The following is a 21,421-nucleotide window of genomic DNA, read 5'->3' on the forward strand; positions in this document are numbered from 1 at the left end:
TGGGTTAGGGAAGAGGGGTTCTCCCAAGTTTCTGGAGCTATAAGGAAGGCTGCAGTGAGTAGTACCACGAAGAATCACATGATAGCAGTGTTCACATCAGTAGGAATAGAAACCCCCACAGGTTCCTACAGGTGTGGAAGCTGTGTGTAACACATGCAAGCTGGCCCCTTGCCTGCACACCAAGACATAAGGTAGAAGTGGGTCTTTAACATGCAAGGCTTATTCCCTACTCCTCCTGTTTATTGACCCTCTCAAGTTCAGTCAAGAACAAGAGTATAAGAAGGAGAATCGTAATGGACAGGTTAACTTACCCTCCTGCTTTTCTAAGCTGTCTTTGCCTGCACAGCAGTCCAGGTGGTCATCGGCTGGAGAAAAAACCTGGGCAAAATTGAATTCATCCTCTCCTGTCCACCAGCCTTGACTCTGAGCATACGTCCTGAGTTCTGGATGTTCCTCGTCCATCTTAGTTGAGAGTGAAAGCTGGTTGCAAATGCACCTCACTCCCTCTGCAAAGAGGTGGATGTGTGGTTAGTGGCAGGAACCCCAAGACTACAGGGAGAAATCAGTCCCATTTCTGAGAAGAGAAACACGGAATCCTTGATCCTCACTCCAGGAGACATCCTCAAAGGTTCAGCCTGTCTCCATCAGACATTATTATAGCTTAGATGGACATCAGCTTTACTGATCTTAAATTCACAAACAAAATGAAACACTAAAGGCACTTTATTCACACTAAATAAGCCCCAAGTATTCATGTTTACAGGAAAACTGAGCAGTTCTTTGAAAGGACTGCTGTGCTCACAAGACTTGGGAATCTATACGTGATTTGCAGCAGCAGTGGTTCTCAACCTGTGGATTGTGACCTCATTAAGGAGTGCATATCAGCTATCCTGCATATCAGATATTTACATTGTGATTCATAACAGTAGCACAATTACAGTTATGAAGTGACAATAAAGATGATTTTATGGTTGGGGATCACCACAACATGAGGAATTGTATTAAAGGATCGCAGCATTAGGAAGGCTGAGAACCACTGCTATTCAGGGATACTCCACAACACTCACAGGCTTCTCCTCCTAGAGGAGCACTCCTGCCACCCCCACCACCACACACTCCCACAGATGAAGGGTGACTTGGTCCCTAAGCTTCAAATGATGTCTAGACTGCAGAGGCCAGGTTACCATTGCTAGATCAAAAGGGCCATTCACACAGGCTGCTCTCAGGAAGCATGCTCAGTTTCCAAATTCTTGGAGAATGAAGAACTAAGAAAAAAGCTCCAATGGACCACTTACTGCCTGAATCCCACTACAGCAGAGCCCTTGCTGCCTGACTCTGGATCCCTAGAAGCAAGATCAGCTGGACCGAGTTTTCCCAGGATGCCTTGCTTTGATGATTTACACCTCCAAAATATGCACTCCTGACTGAGAAGCACTGGTTGCTTGGCCATTCATTTTTTTCAGAGGGTATCACTAATATAAAATATAATTAAGCAATAGAAAACAGCTATGGTTCAAACAAGTGAGTTTGATACCATTCATACTAAGCCATTCAAAGAAAGAACCGTTTTTGTATACACAACAGATGTTATTTTCCTAGAGGGCTGATTTACAGTAGACATTTGTTTTTAAGAATCAGAACTGAGAGCACAGAGTGCATTAACTCCTACCAACATCAATCACAGTGCTGTTGGGGTCAGAGAACAGGAAATCGATGAGTTAAAAAAAAATGGCTCCAGAAAAAAAAAATGTTTAGTGAAAAACAACACTCATTTTGTAGAGATGGACTTTTATAAGTGATGCTTTGAAGGGAGCTTGGCTTCTGAAATGCAGTTACAGATCAAAAAGTCTTAGATTCTACTTAAAAGCAACTAGACTGCTTTGAAGCGCAGCCCGTCCGCCTTCCTGAGAAAGCCACTTGATAACATCACTTTATCTTAGGAGGGTTTCTGTAAAGGAGTTTTCAGTTCCTGCAGGGAAGGAGAGCTGGAGGTCTGGAGGAGGAGGGGCTTTTATTTTGCAAACACTCTAAGGCCTGGGAAGGGAGCATGCATAAGTCCTGAGAGATGGGTGCTGGGCACATGGACGTAGGAATACTCCCTGTGCTGCTTGTGGCTGGGCTAGCCCGTTCCACACGCTGTGAGAATGAGCAGTCACAGTCTTCACACACACAGGAAGCCGGTTTGGACTTCTTGGTCTCTGCAGGGCAACTTTGTACAGGGAATACACACTAATCTTGGGGGAGCCTTGGTTGCTGGAACCTGTGCACAAAATCAGGTTTGACTCCCAGTGACCGTAGAAGACCAGGCTCAGGTCAGATTTGGCTCTGATTACCTAAAAACCAGGGTGGCAAACAGATTGCATATCTAATATCTTTCATAGTTAACTGATACAGACCTCATAATAAAAAATATGCTGGAAAAAAATATGCAGCCCCACAGAGGTTCAACAAGACACAAGTGTGATGGTGCACTAGCTGGCACTACCTGAAATTCGGCTGGGAGAATGGCAGTACACATGGTGTGTAGTTATCATCCTGTCCCAAGGAAGCCAAGGGGGCTGCCACTAACCACATTTCTTTGGAACCATTTCTTTCGAAGCCCTTTAATCAATTCTAGGACCCTACCCCATTGGGAATCTGAGGGAGGGTGCTGGGTGGTAGTACACTGTCTCAGTATTGCCCCCAAAGCAAGAAGCTGCATGAACTAGAAAGACACTTCTCCTGTAGATGGCTAAGTCCATGCTCTTCTAAGGAGGTAGCCTCAGATGGATGACCTGGTTGGCCCTGAGTGGGCCACACAGTAGTCCTCACAGATCCAAGTTTCTATTTCAGAGGAACAGTCTTGAGAAGCTAGGGAGCTGGGAGTGACAAGGGATTTGTTGTTATGAATGAAGACTCTCCATTCCTTTGCCTAACTCATAGTCATGGTTTGCAGTCACAACTAGGTATGTCCAAAAAACAAACAGGAAGTGTCAAACGTTAGTGGTGTACTTCCTGAGTCTTGACATCCTTTCACAGGACTCAGGAGACTCTGGATACATCTCCGGAAACAGATAGCTGGAAGTGAGAGGCATGCCTAGGCCTGACGACCAGTGCAGAGTTGATGCACCATAGCAGCCTAGCTCCTCTGAGATGGCCCAGCATGTCCGACCAGCATCATCTCAGCCTGTCCTATCCTTCAAACTCTATGCTGCACCTCCTCACCTGTGATTCTCTCGGCAGCCCAATACTTCCCCACGGTCTCCAGCACCCAGGCTTCGTCGCGATCCACCAGCAGGTATGCACTTTGGAAGCTATGGCAGGAGTGTGCATCTTCATAATAATTCCCACCTTGTCCGTGCTCATCCAACAAGGAGACAATGATGTCTAAGGCTTCTTTAGCCGTTGCCCCTCGTTCTAAACCAAGCCTGAAGGAAATCAAAAGTATACCTCCATCATTTCAGACCAGATGATCATTACCATAGCAACCACAGGTTGGGACAAGGTCATATCAGGAAACATGCCAATGCGTACAAACATTTTAAATATTCAGACCAATATCTGAACTAATTAATAGTACTTTAACTCAGAATGCCTCTCTTACATATCCTATTACAAACTGTAGGAATGTGTTTCTTTAGACAATCCATAAGAATAGACATATCAGGGTCAGCCCCTCCTTACTCTTGGGCTGACCGTATCTCCCATCCAGTTCAGCTCTAGCCTAGATTTCCTCCCGACTACGGCCTAAGGAAAAGGAAACCTTCACAGCCTAGATCAACTGTTATTGTACAGTGAGTGCTTTGGATACTGCTATAGCCTATTTGTGTCTCCTCAAGACGTTGAAATCCTAACACCCATGAGATGGTATTAGGAAGCAGGTCTTCTGGGAGATGATGAAATCACGGAGTGGCGCCCTCATGAGGGCCACTAGTGTCTTCTATAGAAGAGGCCTCCTCAGAGAGCCGTCTTGCCTCATTCCACCATTGGAGGACACAGTAAGTAGGTGCCGTGGATGAATCAGAATGCATCCACATTAGACATTAAATACTGGTGCCTTGATCTTGGATCTCCTTGTTTCAAAATCTATGAGCAATGAATTTCTATTGTTTATAACTATCCCATTTATTTTGTTATAGTATTCTATAGTGGACTGAGAAAACTGGATCTAAGGTTTGATTGCCAGCTATTGTCCTCTGTGTATATAATTTTCTCAGAGATCTTATCAGAAACAGATTATAATATGATGGGTTCTTTTTCTATGTACTTCCCTCCTACACATCAAACTGTATCAACTGATGTTGTTTATAGCATCAGCTATCAAAAGAACACAGACTCCTTCTAAAGTGAGCCAGATATCTTCCTTCCCCAGCCCTATCAATGAATAAGTCTGTTAAGGGGAGTATAGACACTACCTTCTTCATGACTTTGGGTAGCATATATAAAAGATTTGAACTTCAGTTTTATGCCATCTGTGAAAAGTGTCAAGGTTTTCAAGGTGTTATAAGGTAATAAACATGAAAACACATAGCACTAAGGGCCAAGCTAGTAAACAATCCACTTCAGCAGGTGGGACGTTGCGGGATACAAACCCAGAGAGCATGGACCCAGCTCCAGCTCTGGTTATGCTACTCTATGGCAGTCTGCCCTAAGACATGGGATCTCTCCAGCTCTTTGTGCTCATCCTGGCCATCTGCACACACTACTACCTCCCTCTCAAGCTGAGATGACAGGAAACAGCACGTGAGATGCATTTAGTTCATTTTGTCATCCATCCATTCAGTCGGACTATTGCTCTGCTTGAAGGAGCTCACATCTTAGAAGAGGGCAGCAAAGCTACTTAGTGGTAACATAGCCTATCCTTGATAAATTCATGACTTGGGAAGTAATGACTACTTAAATTTTCTCAACCGAATGCTTCCTAAGGGATGCCCCACTGTGCTGTCATGGAGAAGAAAGGATAATCCAACCATGCACAGAGCGAGCTGTGGACTGAGCCCTGTAATGGGCTTATTTCATAGTCACAGTGTCATATCCCAAGTCACTTGACAGGTCTCCTTTTACGTTTATTTAGGGAGACTTGATTACAGAGCCATAATTCACAAAGTTGAACCCTAGGGCCTTGAGAGAGCAATAAAAGAAAATCCTGAGCTTTGAGCTTCACAAACAGGGTGGCTAGGTTTCAAACTGTTGTCTGAAACCTCCCTCCCTCCCTCCCTCCCTCCAAGGCGGCACATTATCTATCCCTCTGGCAGGAATAAAAAGAACAAACTCGCTGAAATAGACATTAAGTAGATTCCCCTTTGTCAATGCCATTATCTCCTAAAAGGAGGGGCATCTCAAGGATTTGGACTAAAGTCTTTTCCAGGGTCCCTGGTCACAATGCCTCATGGTTCAATGCCCTCAGGCCTCTGCATGCCTAACCGGACCCACCAAACATACTCCAGAAGCATGCGACCATGGCTATGTGCAATAGTCTTTGGAGGTTGGAATTTCTGTTCTGCAAATTCTAGTGTGCACAGCTGATGTCCTGACTGCTGAAACCCCATCCAGGCTCTGTACTTGCACTTTCCCTTCATCCAAACATGCAAGCAGAATTCTGATTTCTCTGCTTCTCAGATCAGCACCATGAGTTAGATGCTGTCTATGCCTTTAACCCACGTGACCATTCCCACCCGGCCTCCGGCCACAAGATGAGGGCAGGACTGCCCACTCCACAGCACAGAGGCAGGTAAGGACCCTAGGACTGCACACCCTCTACCTGAGCTCAAGAAGTATAGATGAGTGCTGAGTCATTGGACAGGAGGCCATCACTCAGCATCCTAACGTATGGTTTGAAACTGTCCCTACCCATTCTAGCCTCCCAGTTGGGTTAGATACACAGGATTCCAAATGAAAACAGCATGCTTCCGGCCCATTGCCCAAGGTTGAGTTGGTGACTGTGCCTTAGCCTAGGAAAGACCAGGACAGAGATGGGTTGGAAAGGTACAGGTTAGTTCCATCTAGACATCTGCTTCCTTCCAAAGTGCTTTGTCTAAGTTGTTCTGGATCTAAGAGTTAGGTGTTCCTGGATTCAAGTCTTGGTTTTGTGAAAGAAAAAAAAATTAAGTCCCATAGCCTGCTCACAGGTGGGTCATACTTCCCTGCTCATTCCTGAAAGGAGAGCTCGTCAGATGGCATCTGCACTTTGGTTTAGGAATCTGTCTGCCGAGCTTTGCCGTATCTATGACTCTGTACATTAGAAGGGGCTCCCCTCCTGTACCCCAAATAAGAACAACTAGGTAAAAACTGGATTGGGTTTGGTAATCATTGCTATTCTGAGGCAAGCAATGAAAATAATTGATATCCCACCCTAGAGGACTCTGTTTTCAAAGGACACTGTCCTTGGAGGACTCTTACAAATTATCCTCTCCACTTCCTATCAACACATCCTCAAGGTCCCTCTGGTTTGTGGCCTTTTGGTGATTTAGAATATTCTCAAAAAGGGCTGGACGTAGGATGATGCTATGAACAGGTTTGTGCCCATCTTCAAATGCTGAATCCATTTCCCCTGTGCGGTGGCAATTGGAGCTTTGGGAAGTGGTTAGGCCATGAGGATGGAGTCTTTGTGATGATGTCAGGGTCCTTAGCAAAGAGACACAAAAGGTTGTCCTCTCTCTGCTGTGGCCATCTGTACCTCAGATGGGACCTGTTGGCACTGTGATCTTGAACTTCCCAGCCTCCAGAACTGAGATATAAATATCTGTCATTTAAACCTCCCAATCTGTTATGTGCTGTGTGAGCTTGAACTTTAAAATGTGTGGAATTGTTTTGGATTGATCTCCTGCAACAGGCCTCAGCTGACCAGTTCAAACTGGAGCTGCCTAGGCTAAATGCCCCATAACTGGAGCTTTTGAAGGCAGAGTTAACCCACTTCTGCTTCTCTTTAATGAACAATAGACTCTAGTCTGCCTGAGTCAGCATAAGAAAGTCCCTGGAACTGGAACTCTTTCAGGAAAGTAACCTGAAGTCACCTAATGTTAATGGGTTTCTTTTTCTTCCCCGAGTTGTTCTGTTTCTCCTCTTCCACTCTGTAAAAGCCAGTGTTCCACTCTTACCTGCTGGGAGCTTATTCTGCTTTCCATAATGAAGGCTGCCCTGATTTCATGTACCAGGAACAAACACCTACTCAATCTAAAACTCAATTTGCTGTCATTTCATCTTCTGACAGGGGAGAGGGTGTTTGAGACCTTTTGACTCCTTTCCATTTCAGTCTCCTGGAAGAAGTAAAGCATGATCTAATCTGGAGAGAAGTGGTGCCCTGGTATTCCCAGCTCAGCCACCTTCTAGCCCTGGGCGTTGGTCAAGCCACTTAACTTCCCTAATTTTCAGTTTCCTCATCTACCATAGGAATTAGAAGACCTAGATATCTGGCTTGTTGTGCTTGTTAAATGGGATAATATGTATAAAGCCAGTTTCCCAAGAGAGTTCAGGAAATTGTGGCTTTAATTACACAGGTGCTTCCCCTACAGGTAATGGCTGAGCCTTCCTTCCCATCACCTGTGGGCTCCTACATTCACTTACAACCATAAAACCACAAGTCTTTGCAAATTTTCCTGATATGAGGAACAGCTGATGAGTTGTGTTTAGAATTATAAGATGCTCTAAAATGCTGAGACTGGCCAAATTTAGTGCCAACATCAAACCCAATTAGAAGCAGGAAAAGTCAGTCTGCAGGGGGATGGCTGAGAGGACCTGAGTTCAGATATAATGTAAATGCTGGGTGCTCACCTGTAATTTCAGCCTCCTGGGAATTCAAAGACAGAGGAACACCCAGAGCAAGCTGACTGGTGAGGCTAACTGTACTGGGAGGCTCTGGGTCTTATTGGGAGACCCTCCCTAAAGGCATGAGGTGGCTGAGTGATCCAGGAAGGTTCCCGGGCCTCCACGTGCATGCACATATATACATGCATGCACACCACACACCAAGATACATGAAATGAAGGGGGAGGGGGGGCTGAGCTGCAGAAAAATAAAAGGATGAAACTGTTGTGTAAGGGACAGGTGCAGTGCATGGACAGAAGGCCGTGCTCTGTGAAACTGGCTGGTATCCACCTGCTCAGAGAACAGGTTAGATCTGAGGGATTTTTGAGCTAGTTGCTAATCCTTCATCACCTTTAAATCTATCACAGTTGGAGTTTTTACACCACAGGTGTTGGAAAGGCCACAGTTTAGGACTGCTGCCCCACTTCTAGCTGATTACTAGGTATTTCCCAGCATCTCACTGTCTAATGGGATCCAAATGCCTCCTGGTCCTCATCTGGATTGAGGCCAGGAGGCATCATCAGGACAGACAGACCTCAGATGTAATGGGCCTCGGTGTAAGAGAAAGCTTGACTTCCAGAAAACATCCCCGGATCTTAATGTTAGCCCCCACCAGCTGCTAACCCCACATCTCATGTTAGCTCCTGCCAGCTGGATCCATAGTCCAAGCAAAGCATGTGTATGTGTTTATATGTGGGGGTGAGGTGGGGGGCTGCGGGAGGACTAGCCAGAGATCCATAAATAAGAAAGAAAGAGAGAGGAAGGAAGGGATAGGGGGAGGAAGGAAGAAAGGAAGGGAGGGAGAGAGGGAGGGAGGGAGAGAGGGAGGAAGGAAGGAAGGAAGGAAGGAAGGAAGGAAGGAAGGAAGGAAAGGGTGAGCCAGGGAGGAAAGAAGGGAAGTGGGGGGATACCAAAAACAGACACAGCTTGCCTTTTAGCTCTAAGAATAAATTATAACAAGTGTTGCTTGATGCTTGCATTCCTACATGCCTCTAAGAAGCACATACAAATTATACCTTTACCCTGAAGACGGTGCCTATTAAACCAAGGCTGTCACTCAGTCTCTTGGAGCTGAGCTTGGACTTGATGTATGGGTGGAAGGCACGGAGGACCAGAGTATGCAGATGGCAGTAGCTCTATTCTTTGAATACCCAGCCACAGTCTCACAGACACTTGAAGTAGGGTGTGAAATATAAATAGTCTGTTCTTCCAGGAGCTGCCCAAGAAGCTGGCAGCCAAGCCCAGAGGACAAACAAGGACAGCACAAGAAATGCTGCTCCCAGCACAGCTGGAAGGCCATCTCCAGCTGTGCAGCAGTGTATTCTCCAGGATGCTCCACCTGCCAGCTGAGGTAGACTGTGGGCCAACCCCACATGCAGTCACGTGAGGGTGGGGGTGTGGTGAATCTGTTTTTCTAGCAGGCTTCTGGGCAGTGTTCCTGTGGAGGCCAGGCTTTGAGAACAGCTGTGCTAGGGGTTTGCCTCTCACAGTGCTGTGCTTGTGATCGACATCAGTGGGTCTCACCTTGCAGGTCGGGTTGCGCCCCCATTGGGGGTCCAAGGACCTTCTCACAGAGGTTGTCTAAGACCATCAGAAAACACAGATATTTACATTATGATTCATTAGCAGTAGCAAATACAGTTATGAAGGAGCAACGAAAATACTTTTATGGCTGGGGGGGTCACTACAACATGAGGAACTGTATTAAAGGGTTGCAACATTAGGAAGGTTGACAGCCACTGATCTACAGTATTCATATTTCTACAGCTCCCCAGTTAACACTGGAGGACTCTGGGCTCAGGAGTCATTCACAGAACTTGCTTGGTATGAAAGACTAGGCTTAGCCAGTTTAAAGCTAGGACCAGACTCTGAACTAGATCCTGAACTTAGACATGTACTCTAGGTACAGACTGTGTATGCCCTTCAAGAAACTGCCACACTCAGGGTATTTGTCACACTGTCTTTATTACAATAGCTGTGTGTGGGCCTGGGGGAGATGTCAATTTAAATGGCTACGGGTCAGCCATCATCAGCTCCTGCATTTGTCCTTACCCCAGACCTTGATAACTCTCACAGCACCAATTATCCACCAATTACATCTTCTCTGTCTCTATCCTTCAGTCCTGGAGATCCCCATGGAGTGTGTCTTCCTTGAACATCCCAAATACACCAGGCAGGGAGCCTTCAAACACCCAGGGTCTATGCCGGGCTAGACCTGGAATTCACACCCAGAAGTGTCTGTGAAGGATAGCCCTGGAATTTTGTGCCCCTTGGGTGTCATTAGATCCCAGAATCCTCTGCTTCCCCTCTCTGTCACCTTCAGTCACCCTTAGATTTGTGCTGTTCATTCAAACTTGACATTGGAAATGTAAGCTGTGAAGCTTCACATTTTATACTTTCAGTACTGTTTATATTTTACATACTCATCCACCACTGGGGAAGAAAAAAGATCCATGATAGAGTTAGAACTAACACAAAACCAATTAGCTTCATATCCTCATTCATAACTCAATTATAACTGTTGCATATACTTTTGGTATGGTTAAATGTGTATGGGATATTATTTATTTACTTGCAAGGCTTTCATAATAAAGTTTATAAAATAATTTTGTTTCTCTGGATTCAATTTTTAAAAAGACTATGTGTTGTTCAGTTTTTTCTCTTCTCCCTACAGGCAGACTACAATCTCTCTGCAGCCTTGAGTATTTCCACGCACAGCAGGGTGAAGAGCACATAGATACTGAGCGGGCTGCTACTGGGGTTGAGAATCTCAGGAAGATAAAATGCAAAGCATGAAAGGAACGGTGTTCTCCATCAACACTCAGAAGTTAACTTCCTGGGTTAGATGTCTCCATCTCCCCAGGTCCCATACTGCAAAACTAGCAGAGAGTCACAAATGAGGGACTTCGCCGGGCAGTGGTGGCGCACGCCTTTAATCCCAGCATTCGGGAGGCAAAGCCAGGCAGATCTCTGTGAGTTCGAGGCCAGCCTGGACTACCAAGTGAGTTCCAGGAAAGGCGCAAAGCTACACAGAGAAACCTTGTCTCGAAAAAACAAAAACAAAAACAAAAACAAAAACAAAAAACAAATGAGGGACTTCATAGGGGTGTTTTCCATTGCTGATTCTTCATTTTCAGGGTTTCTACTAAATGCAGAGGTTCGTTTTTTTTTTTTTGTTTTTTTTTTTTTTTTTAAAAAAAACTAAGTAAGGGAGATGCCAAAACCAATTCAAAAGTTGTTAGTCTACATGTTTTGTTGGGAAAAATGAAACTGGTTAAACATAGAAGTTTGTCTGCCTCTTTTCCAGTTCTGATTTTACCCAGACTAATATCCTAGAACTCAGGAGGCTGAGACAGGAGGATCATCAGTACTGGGCCAGTCTGGATTACAAAGTAAAACACTGTCTCCGAAGGGAAGGAGAGAGGGAGAGAAAATGATAAAAAGAAAAGAAAATGACACAGAAACGCTACCCAAAGGCCATCCCTAGCAGATCTGCATGGGGTTGGCAGAAGCCATGGGTCATAGGCAATTCTAGGTAAATGTTCAGTTTCCCCCAAGGGGGAAAAAAAAAAACGTCCAAACCTCAGTTCTTTTTCTTAGGAAGTTAGCTTTGGGAGGTTCTAATGCCATCCAATAGGCCTCGTATTGAAACCTGGGAGACTCGGCATAGAGATGAACCATCACTTGGTGTGTCCACTCCACTCTGAAAGCCAAGCCCTCCATCCCTCAGCCCCATCTTCACTTAGCTACGTCCTGATTCCGTGTCAGAGGAGTAGTGCTCTCTCCCACACTCTCCTCTCCTCATCCATGCAGAACTCATTCACCTGTCACCCTCACGTGCCAGGCCCAGGCCCCATACTTGAGCCACAAGTGTGAATAGATATCAAGATCTCAGCCCATCCAGCCTCCACATCTGGCTCCTTCTGGCCCATGGTGTCTGGGGGGCGGGAAGCAAGAAAGACCACCACAGGAAAGGGGTTGTGCCGTCTGTGTTCTTTTTATATTTTATATTTTATATTTTATACATTGTATTATTCGTTTCTCTTGTATGCTATTATAATTTCTAATTCCATAATATTCTCCTATTTAAAATACTGTTTATAAAGGTTCAAAACACTTGCTTGTGAATGAGGGATTTTAAAGACATGTTTTTCATTAATAATTCTTCGTTTTCAGAGTTACTATTAGAACAGTTTATACAGAAAGTTGTGTAAGCAATACCACAACCTACGTTTAAAACATCTTCATTATCCCCAAGGACACTGCCCTAACCCACTCCCCTACCCCATCCCAACCCCACAGAACCATTCATCCACTTTCTACCTCTATGACTCCACCTCTTCTGTGATTCACACATGTGACATTTGTATCTGATGTCTTTGACTTAGTGTATGTCACGTTCTCAAGACCCTGTTTGTAACACATAGCAGTACTTAATTATTTTATTGATAATATCCCATTATCATCTATTCTGTTTTTCCCATCATCTTAGAATTTCTATTAAATAGAACTTCTTACAATACAGTAAGTACAGGAGGAAAGAATTCCCATTCCCATTGGCAGTGGTTTCAGGGAATCACCGTTCTGTACCTGACCAGATCCATCCCCAGTAAGGCTTCCGTCTCAGCAGCTGGCTCTCTGGCCGTGATGGCTTCATTGGCTATGCACACCCCATGTTCATTGGCTCCCATTTCTGCCCCCCAGAGCCAGGCAGGTCTGCTTATCACTATGGCGTGGGTCCTGGGAACTTGGTCGATTGAGATGTAAGTGCACTGAAAAGGAAGACAAGCAAGAAGGTGCCGTCACCCGTGAGAAACCTTCGTTTCCACCCTGGTACCTACGCTGGACATTAGTTACAGAGCTGAGAAGTAAAAGACCCGAAATGTCCAGTCTCCAGACAGACACCTGGGGCAGCCGCAGGGTCCGCTGTCTGGCAGGGTCCCTGTGGTGAGCGCCGTTCTGCTTAGATCAAGCCAGTCTGCTCACAGTTTCCTCTCACACTATCACCCTCAGCAGGTGTGGAGCTGACCACTGCACTGCCATTCTCTGCCTGCTTAGAGTTCTTCATCCTTACAGGCAAAGCTCCAGCTGTATCAGCAGTCCTCAAACTCCCTAGAAGTCATGGATCTCTAGCTTCAAAAGGAACTTTACCCAGAATGCAGGTAAGAAGATGTGTTGTCTAAAGCAAACAAAAACAGGCCTTCTGAGGCCCTCCTGAGGATCCTGGGGTCTGTGGAACATTTGACAACCTGTGATCTCAGCAGGGTAGAATAGGGGGCCCAAAACAACGCTACCATTGCACTTTCACGTGACAAGGAGTCCTCACACACACCCACTCCCCTGCCTAACCACTGGATTCTCATGCTAAGGTAGTGAAGCCACCAACAGGAAAACTTCCCACGTCAGGCCTCACTCCATTCCCCACCTTCAGGGGACTGGGCTGGGGCACTCAGTTATCCGTGGGGCCTCATGACTGCCTTCTGTAAGCCTGTAACATGCTCTTTGTATGGTGTCTGTGGTGTAGAAGCACTAAGCTGGCAGCAGGCTCCATCTACATTTTAAATTGGGAGGCTGAAAGCACTGGATCCAAGGCAGCCTGAGATAGCTTTCTTTTTTCAGTTCAAAACAGCTGTTCGTGAACCGAATGCAGCCCAGACAGACGCTCTGCGGTGGCTCTCTGTAACTGTTACCTCTGTCCAGAGTGGAAACACAGGCAGTACACACACTTCTTGGTTCCAGAGTGGAAACACAGGCAGTATGCACACTTCTTGGCTTCCAGAGTGGAAACACAGGCAGTACGCACACTTCTTGGTTCCAGAGTGGAAACACAGGCAGTACGCACACTTCTTGGCTTCAGCCGCAGCTTTGGCCTCTGCACAACTCAAGTCAGGTGTTTCTCAGCAATGGACTAATATTATTTCGCCCAATACATTTTTAGAAACTGAAAGGTAACTAATCCCAGAGGTTTCCAAGAAATCCTTGAGGTAGGGATGTGTGTGTGTGGTAAATTGACAATAAAACACACTCTTGAAATGTTTTCCCTGATTTACTTGTTGAAAATAATTTAGCTTTAAAAATGATCCTTGCAGAACAAAAAGCTGGCCCAGCGGTGCTCACAACTATACTCCTCCATGTTTTTCTAAATGGAAGTGAAGTTTCCATCTTCAAAACATATTCACTCCCTTGTACAAAGCAAGCAATTCCGCATCGCCATGGCTTCATGTGGAATGTCCCCTGACACCCATGTGTTAAAGGCTTGGTCCCCAGGGCGATACTACTGTCACCAGACATTCAAGGGCAATTGCCCCAGCTCTATCAGCCCCAGCAGACTAGGCTCAGCTAACCTAAGCAATATGCCAATTAAAAAGAGCAGCAATTATGAAAGACAGAGGAAGGAGAGCTAGTGAATGTCAGGAAGTGTCCAGGGACTCTTCAGCTTCATCTTCGGGGTACTTATGATGAGCTCTAGGTTTTAATAGAGAGAGAATCGGGGTACAAGGGCACAGGGCATTCTCAAAGTTGAGGTACAGTCTGTTGACCGCTGTCTCGGCTGATTCTGCAAGGTGGTCTAAAAAAGATGTATTGTTTATGAGGACAAGCTGGTTCTCAGGAAATGATCACTTTTGTTTAAGGCTTCAGCCTGGCTTCCATCTGGAAGGTGGTCTGTCCTGTGAGGCGTTGCTGTTCCTGGAATTCAAAGTGACCGCAGGTTTAAGACAATAAACGGTCTCTGTGCCTTCATCCTTGAAGGGGAATAAGATAGGCTAAGTGACACAAGGCAAAATAGAAAAACAGAAATTAAACAACATGAGAAAGGGGAAAGGTCCCACTCTGAGATCGTGTTTGCCTTTGAGAGCCCAGAAACTTCACCACAACTGGTGAAGCCAAAATTACCTACAGTGAGACTATGTGCTTACCGAAAGGCATTTCAAACAAGAATATTGAAAACAACAAATGAGGCGGCTGGAGAGATGGTTCAGGGGTTAAGAGAACTGGCTGCTCTTTCAGAGGACCTGGGTTCAATTCCCAGCCCCTACATGGCAGCTCACAAGCAGCCCACAACTGTCTGTAACTCCAGTTCTAGAGGATCTGGTGTCTTCTTCTGCTCTCCATGGCTACCAGGCACACACACAGTACATAAACATATATGCAGGCAAAACTCCTATACACATAAATAAAAATCAAATAATTAAAAAACAAACGAATGTTGCTCGCTGAAGCCCAGAATGTGCGTGCCTTTGAGTTCCACTTTTAAAAATACCACATAATTACATTTACAAAGAGAAATCATTGATACAAAAAATAACTACACCATCTCACATTTTTCCTTTAATTTAAAATCTTTCATTTTAAGCAGTGTGTAATCGTTAAATCTTGTAAATTACATCCTTTGAGGACTGTAACTTAGGAAACCTCAGGATTAAACGTACAACCACATAAATCCCTACTCCCTAGAGAAGCCAACATCTATATTCTGGGATTATGCACTGCCTCTTTCCTGTAAGAATCCCTGCCCCAACGCCTATTAACCTCACTAACTCTGCTTCACTCTAGCTCATCCCCAAATTCCTTTCTGTGGCAGAGTCAAGGATCCAGTGTTACTTGAGCCTACGTCCCTAAAGGAGAAGGGAATTTCTCCTCTGGCTGCTGGTGCTGTGTTAGGGTGGTCTTCTTGAGCGCCCCCCCAACATACACACACACACACACACACACACACACACACACACACACACACACACCAGACACACCTTGAGTGGCTGACGTGCCTACAGCAGCAGTGAGCAGGAGGCTGACACATAGGAAAAAGACAGAAAAACCAAGTAAAGGTTTTCCTTCTGGCTTCAGTTATCTATCTATGGGCCCAAATGAGGGGCAGAAGCTTCAAAGTGCCTGTCCTGGAATCCTTCAGAGGTGCAACCAAGTAAGAACCTTGGGTCCCCAGAGGTCTCAAAGGGACTATAGGACCCTGGCCTCTTTCTACCTTGATCCTTTGGGTCTTGATGTAAGCAGTTCTCAATCACGTGCTCCTGCCTTGATATGCAGCCTTCCCACAGACCCAAGGTAACAGGGCCAAATAGTCACAGCTGGAAGCCCCAAACTGTGAGCCCAAACAAACCCTCTCCCTGCATAGCTTAGCTAGCTGGAGCATCCTGATTCTGATGAAAGGCTAACCCAGGCATTGGCCAAGACTTTTCAAGACTCCTTCCACAAGGAGCACAAGTGACAGATTTTATCTTGAAAAGAACGAGTGAGTAGGGAAGGAATTGTGGCTTCTCAAGCATATAGATTCATCATTCCATTTTTTTTTTTTTGAGACAGGAAAATGTTAAAATAGGAAATGGTTTTATTAATGTATCCTCCAGTTCATTTCTACACACTCATTTCTATTTTACCAATTATGTGCAGAGCACCCACTACACTCAGAGACAGAGCCAGCAGCAGCTGGGGTGTGGGCCAGAGACCCAAGGAGTTCTTTCCAGTGACTTCTACTCAGGGGAAGATGGGATTCTTGAATTTGTCACAGAAAAGAATTGCAGGACAAGTCAGGTTAAAGTAGAACTGGAGTTTACTAAGAGATGTCACCAGAGGCTTAAGCACCGGAGTTAGAGAGGCACTCAAGGAGAGCACAAGGCAGACTCAAGGGGGAGGCTTCCATTCTCAAGGGAGACTCATACTTTAGCTTCTTAGAAGTAGCTGGATAGAACATCTGGGCTGCTGTCAAGTTGCATCTCAAAAGGTTGCTAAGAAACATTTTTTTCTTCCTATTTCCTCTTTTTCCTTAAATGGGATTACAAGGTGGTTCCAGGGTGTCTTGGATAGGACTTCAGTCTGGTAAGGTAAAACCTGCGTCACAAAAGCAGCTCCAGGAGGTCCGACACATCTGTACTGAGACTCCTTGAAAGCTGCAGATCAGGGCCAGGGCGAGAGGAAGCAGAAAGGCTTCACTGGAAGCCCTATCTGCCTGGATTTTGCCTTGGTGATTTTTTTCATTATCCCGACAAAAACGCAACTTTGCAGACAATGGGTTTATTGGGGTACACAGTCACAAGGTACAGTCTGTCAGGACAGTCATGACAGGAGGGAGAGTTCTGATGGCCAGAGCTGGAGGCAACTGCTCACGCTGTGTCCACAGTAGGAAGTCAGAGAACCAGGAACGCTGGGGCCAGCTCCCTCTCTACCTCTCACGCAGTCCAGGACTGGAGCCCAGGGAATGCCATTCACTTACCTAACCTATATAATCCCTCACAGGCATGGCCAGAGGCTAACCCAACCTAGATAGTCCCACATAGGCATGGGGAGAGGCTCATCTCCTAGGCAACTCTAGATCCTATTAAGTTGGTAATATGTATTGATATTACTATCACAGGTCCTCAGACTTGATCCACTGCTATTTTAATATGTATTTAAAACATACCTACAAAAGGAATATTGTCGCCATGTTGGCCACCTTCACAGCAAATGCTGTAAATTATGCTGGAATTTCTGACTTTCAGATAGAAGAGGCTTCAATCAGACTCCCCTCCCGTGTCCCCTTAGTTTTTCATATGTGTCCTGCCTAAAGAGAATTTATGTACTGTCAGCAGACATCATGGAGGCCAGTCCCTGCTCTATGCCTGGGAAGGAGAAGGAGCAAGCACAAATGATGACCATCGTCAGGATGACCTCAGGACATGTCACAGGGGCTGCCTATTTCATACACATGGTATCTTGTGACCCCCTTCTGATCAACCTTACTATGCTTCCTATTCTATTCCATATAATTGATGTTTTAATTATATGTGCTATTTACATATCTGCTGTCTCCTTCAGCTAGAATGTCAAGTCCATGAATAAAAATGTTTTTTGTTGCTTAGGTTATAAACATATCCCAAAGGTTGAACTTAGTAAGCACCCATGAGCTTTTTTAAGGATTTGTTTTTATTTAATGCAGATGACTGTTTTGTCTGCAGATATGTGTATGCACTGTGCATATTCAGTGCCTGTTGCAGTCAGCAGAAGGTTTCAGATCCCCTGGAACTGGAGTTATAGATAGTTGTAAGCCACCACATGGGTGCTGGGAACTGAACCCAGGTTCTCTACTAGAGCAGCAAGTGGTTAACCTCTGAGCCATCTCTCTAGACCTGTCAGTGAACTTGATGGATGGATGGATGGATGGATGGATGGATGGATGGATGGATGGATGGGTAGATGGATGGATGGAAGGGTGGATGGATGGATGGATGGATGGATGGGTGGGTGGGTGGATGGATGGATGGATGGATAGATAGATGGTTGGAAAGATGGATGGATGGATGGATGGATGGATGGATGGATGGATGGATGGATGGATATGTAGATGGATGGAAGGGTGGGTGGATAGATGGAAGGATGGGTGGATTGATGGATGGATGGGTGGATGGATGGATGGATGGATGGATGGATGGATGGATGGGTGGATGGATGGGTAGATGGATGGGTGGATGGATGGATGGATAGAAGGGTGGATGAATAGATGGATGGATAGATGGATGGATGGATGGATGGAAGGAAGGGTGGATGGATGGATGGATGGATATGTAGATGGATGGAAAAGTGGGTGGATAGATAGAAGGGTGGGTGGATTGATGGATGGATGAATGGATGGATGGATGGATGGATGGATGGATGGATGGATGGATGGACGGGTGGATGGATGGATGGATGGGTGGATGGATGGGTGGGTGGGTAGGTGGATGGGTGGGTGGATGAACGGTGGATAGAGGAAGGATGAATTACCAAGGTCTCAGAGGGTATAGGAGAGAATACATCTAGTTGGCCAGAGACTGTGAAGTAGGGGACATTTGAAAGAATCTTACAATGGCCCAGGCAGTAGCTTCCACAAAGAACTAAGGGCCTGAGAATAGAAAACTGTATGTTCACTGTGTGTTCACAGTTCAAGAAAGTCCCCTCAGTGGCACCGAGGGGAGCTGCTGCACCACACTGTAGCACAGAACTGCAATGGCCCAGTGAGGGCTGAATGATAAATCTGTCCCACACTGAATCAGAAAGACCAGATGGTGCTTGTGGGAGTTAAAATCCAGGCAGCCAACCTGACACTTTTCAGGCTAGATTTAGATGATGGGGAAGGAAGGGGATCCCCAAGGAGCCAGATGGGCCCAGTCAGCCCCTCATGAGCCTGAGAGTCCATGCTCCAAATCCACCCCATAGGGGAGCCTGTAACATGCGCCCCCAAAGGCCTCTTTGTCACAGGCCTCAGGAACCCTGGCCTAACAAGGGCCCTGTGTGACAGCTATTCAAGCCCTCTCGGCTCCATTGTCAGTTAAATCCAGCTAATCATGACTACCTCGGGGGGGGGGGGGGGGGGGGCTGGGGAGGAGTGAGCTCAGCAGGCTCACACAGATTGGTTATTTACAGTGCCAGTGTGAAAGTAAATCTCACGAAACAAGTGCCATTTACACCAGATGTGATTAGCTAGACTTTGCAGAGCCAGCCATCTAGAACGCGGACTCTGAAGGAAGTTATGTTTATAAATAAAATCTATGGACCTTGGCAATTGTTCTATAATTAATAAGGGAAAGAAGAAGCAGGATTTGAGGTACAGAGGCTTCCCCCAAGAGCACCTGAAATTTCTCATGGCAAAATTCCTAATTAAATTTATAGTAAAACGGACAGAAACCAGAGTTACAGAGGGCGGAGAAGGATCTGGGAATCCCGCCTCACCGGCTACAAGCAGGCTCCGGCCCCGGCCCCTGAGAGCGCTTGAAGGCAGGCAGCATCGCCAGCGGTTTACCAGCGTCCCAGTGTTTCCGCACCCTCTCGGCCACCATGATGCAAATCTGCGACACTTACAACCAGAAGCACTCGCTCTTTAACGCCATGAATCGCTTCATTGGCGCGGTGAACAACATGGACCAGACCGTGATGGTGCCCAGTCTGCTGCGCGACGTGCCCCTCTCCGAGCCAGAGCTAGACAACGAGGTCGAGGTCGGCGTGGAGGTAGGAGGCAGTGGCGGCTGCCTGGAGGAGAGCACGACCCCGGCCCCCAGCCCCGGCAGCGCCAACGGAAGCTTTTTCGCGCCCTCCCGGGACATGTATAGCCACTACGTGCTGCTCAAGTCCATCCGCAACGACATCGAGTGGGGAGTCCTGCACCAGCCATCGTCTCCGCCGGCCGGGAGCGAGGAGAGCACCTGGAAGTCCAAGGACATCCTAGTAGGCCTGAGCCACTTGGAGAGCACAGATGCTGGTGAGGAAGATCTGGAGCAGCAGTTCCACTACCACCTGCGCGGGCTGCACACCGTGCTCTCCAAACTCACCCGCAAAGCCAACATCCTCACCAACAGATACAAGCAGGAGATCGGCTTCAGTAATTGGGGCCACTGAGGCGGGCCTCTTCCCCGCTGCCCAGTACCCTCTCTGGCCGGCTCTCCCACCCCTCTCTTTCCTTCAAGCTATTTTCTTCCTGGTTGTGGGGCGAAGGGCACACTGTAAAGTTGGGCTGTGTACGTGGGTGGGGGGGTTGTGTGGAAAAGAGGGCCTCATCGCGAGAGCAGAGGAAAGTAGTCGCCAGAGAGGGGGGTTCAAGGACCCCCGGAGGGGGCCTGCTCTGTGTTGGTGGGAATGGGACTGGGCCGACGTCCTTCATTCAGCCTGTGCCTTTCTTGGGGTTTCTTTTCTGTTCTTCTTTCCGGAAGAGAAGGGTCTGAGAAAGGGCCATGCCAGGGCACAGCGCTGGGTTGCCACACTTGGGAGGGCAGCTTCTGACTGGGTGCGGGTGCAGGGGGGAGGCGGGGCGCAGCCTCCTGCCCGCCCTGCTTTGAGCTGCAAGAGGAGGCCCTGGCGTTGCTAGGATTGCGTCAGTTTTCCTGTTTGCACTATTTTCTTTTTGTAACAGTGACCCTGTCTTAAGTATTTCCAATCTCTTTGCTCTGAAACTTCGTCGATTCCATTGTGATAAGCGCACAAACAGCACTGTCGGTAACCGGTACTACTTTATTAATGATTTTCTGTTACACTGTACAGTAGTCCTGTGGCACCCCATCCCTTTCACGCCACCCCTCCCCCACCCCGTGTGTGTAAACTGGCTGTGCGCCAGCTTGGATGAAGCTTGCCACTCGGCCAGCGAAAATAATAACATTATTATGAGAAAGTGGATTTATCTAAAGTGGAACCAACTGACATTCTATCCGTGTTGTACATAGAATGATGAAGGGCTCCACTGTTGTTATATGTCTTGTTTATTTAAAACTTTTTTTAATCCAGATGTAGACTATATTCTAAAAATAAAAAAGCAGATGTGTTAACTAAAAAAAAAAAAAAAAAAAAAAATTTATAGTAAAACAACAACAACAACAAAATCCTCAGAGAGTAGGGAGATGCCTCAGAAAGCTAAGTACTTGTCACCTAAGCATGAGGACCTGAGTTCATTTTCAGCACCCAAGAAAAGCTCTCTGCAGTGGAGCACACCTGTAACATTGACACCGGTAAGACAGAGACAGGGGGATGCCTGCTAGTCTTGCCAAACCGGTAGACTCCATGTTCAGTAAGAAAGTCTCTCAAAAACTTAAGTGGAAACAATTGGGAAAAACACCTGATACCAACCCCAGGTCTCCACATGTGCATGCAAATATCTGTACATACACACACACACACACACACA

The 21,421-nt window shown here is 46.4% G+C and overlaps 2 protein-coding genes across 2 annotated transcripts in view; one reads left to right on the forward strand and one right to left on the reverse strand.

Moving 5' to 3' along the window:
- Scrn1 (secernin 1) overlaps positions 1 to 21,421 on the reverse strand; it is a 46,701-nt gene that overhangs the window by 16,340 nt on the left and 8,940 nt on the right. The window contains exons 2-4 of the mRNA XM_059257871.1: positions 12,373 to 12,554; positions 3,205 to 3,407; positions 312 to 506 (exon numbers count right to left, since the gene is read on the reverse strand). Coding sequence (XP_059113854.1) covers positions 312 to 506; positions 3,205 to 3,407; positions 12,373 to 12,554 — 580 coding nt within the window. The remainder of the gene's footprint in view (positions 1 to 311; positions 507 to 3,204; positions 3,408 to 12,372; positions 12,555 to 21,421) is intronic.
- LOC131906975 (mid1-interacting protein 1) lies at positions 19,437 to 21,071 on the forward strand. The gene has a single exon (XM_059257872.1). The coding sequence runs from the start codon at positions 19,588 to 19,590 to the stop codon at positions 20,143 to 20,145; it is 558 nt and encodes a 185-aa protein (XP_059113855.1). The 5' UTR covers positions 19,437 to 19,587; the 3' UTR covers positions 20,146 to 21,071.

The sequence above is a fragment of the Peromyscus eremicus genome, chromosome 3, assembly GCF_949786415.1.
Source record: "Peromyscus eremicus chromosome 3, PerEre_H2_v1, whole genome shotgun sequence".
Classification (NCBI taxonomy): domain Eukaryota; kingdom Metazoa; phylum Chordata; class Mammalia; order Rodentia; family Cricetidae; genus Peromyscus; species Peromyscus eremicus.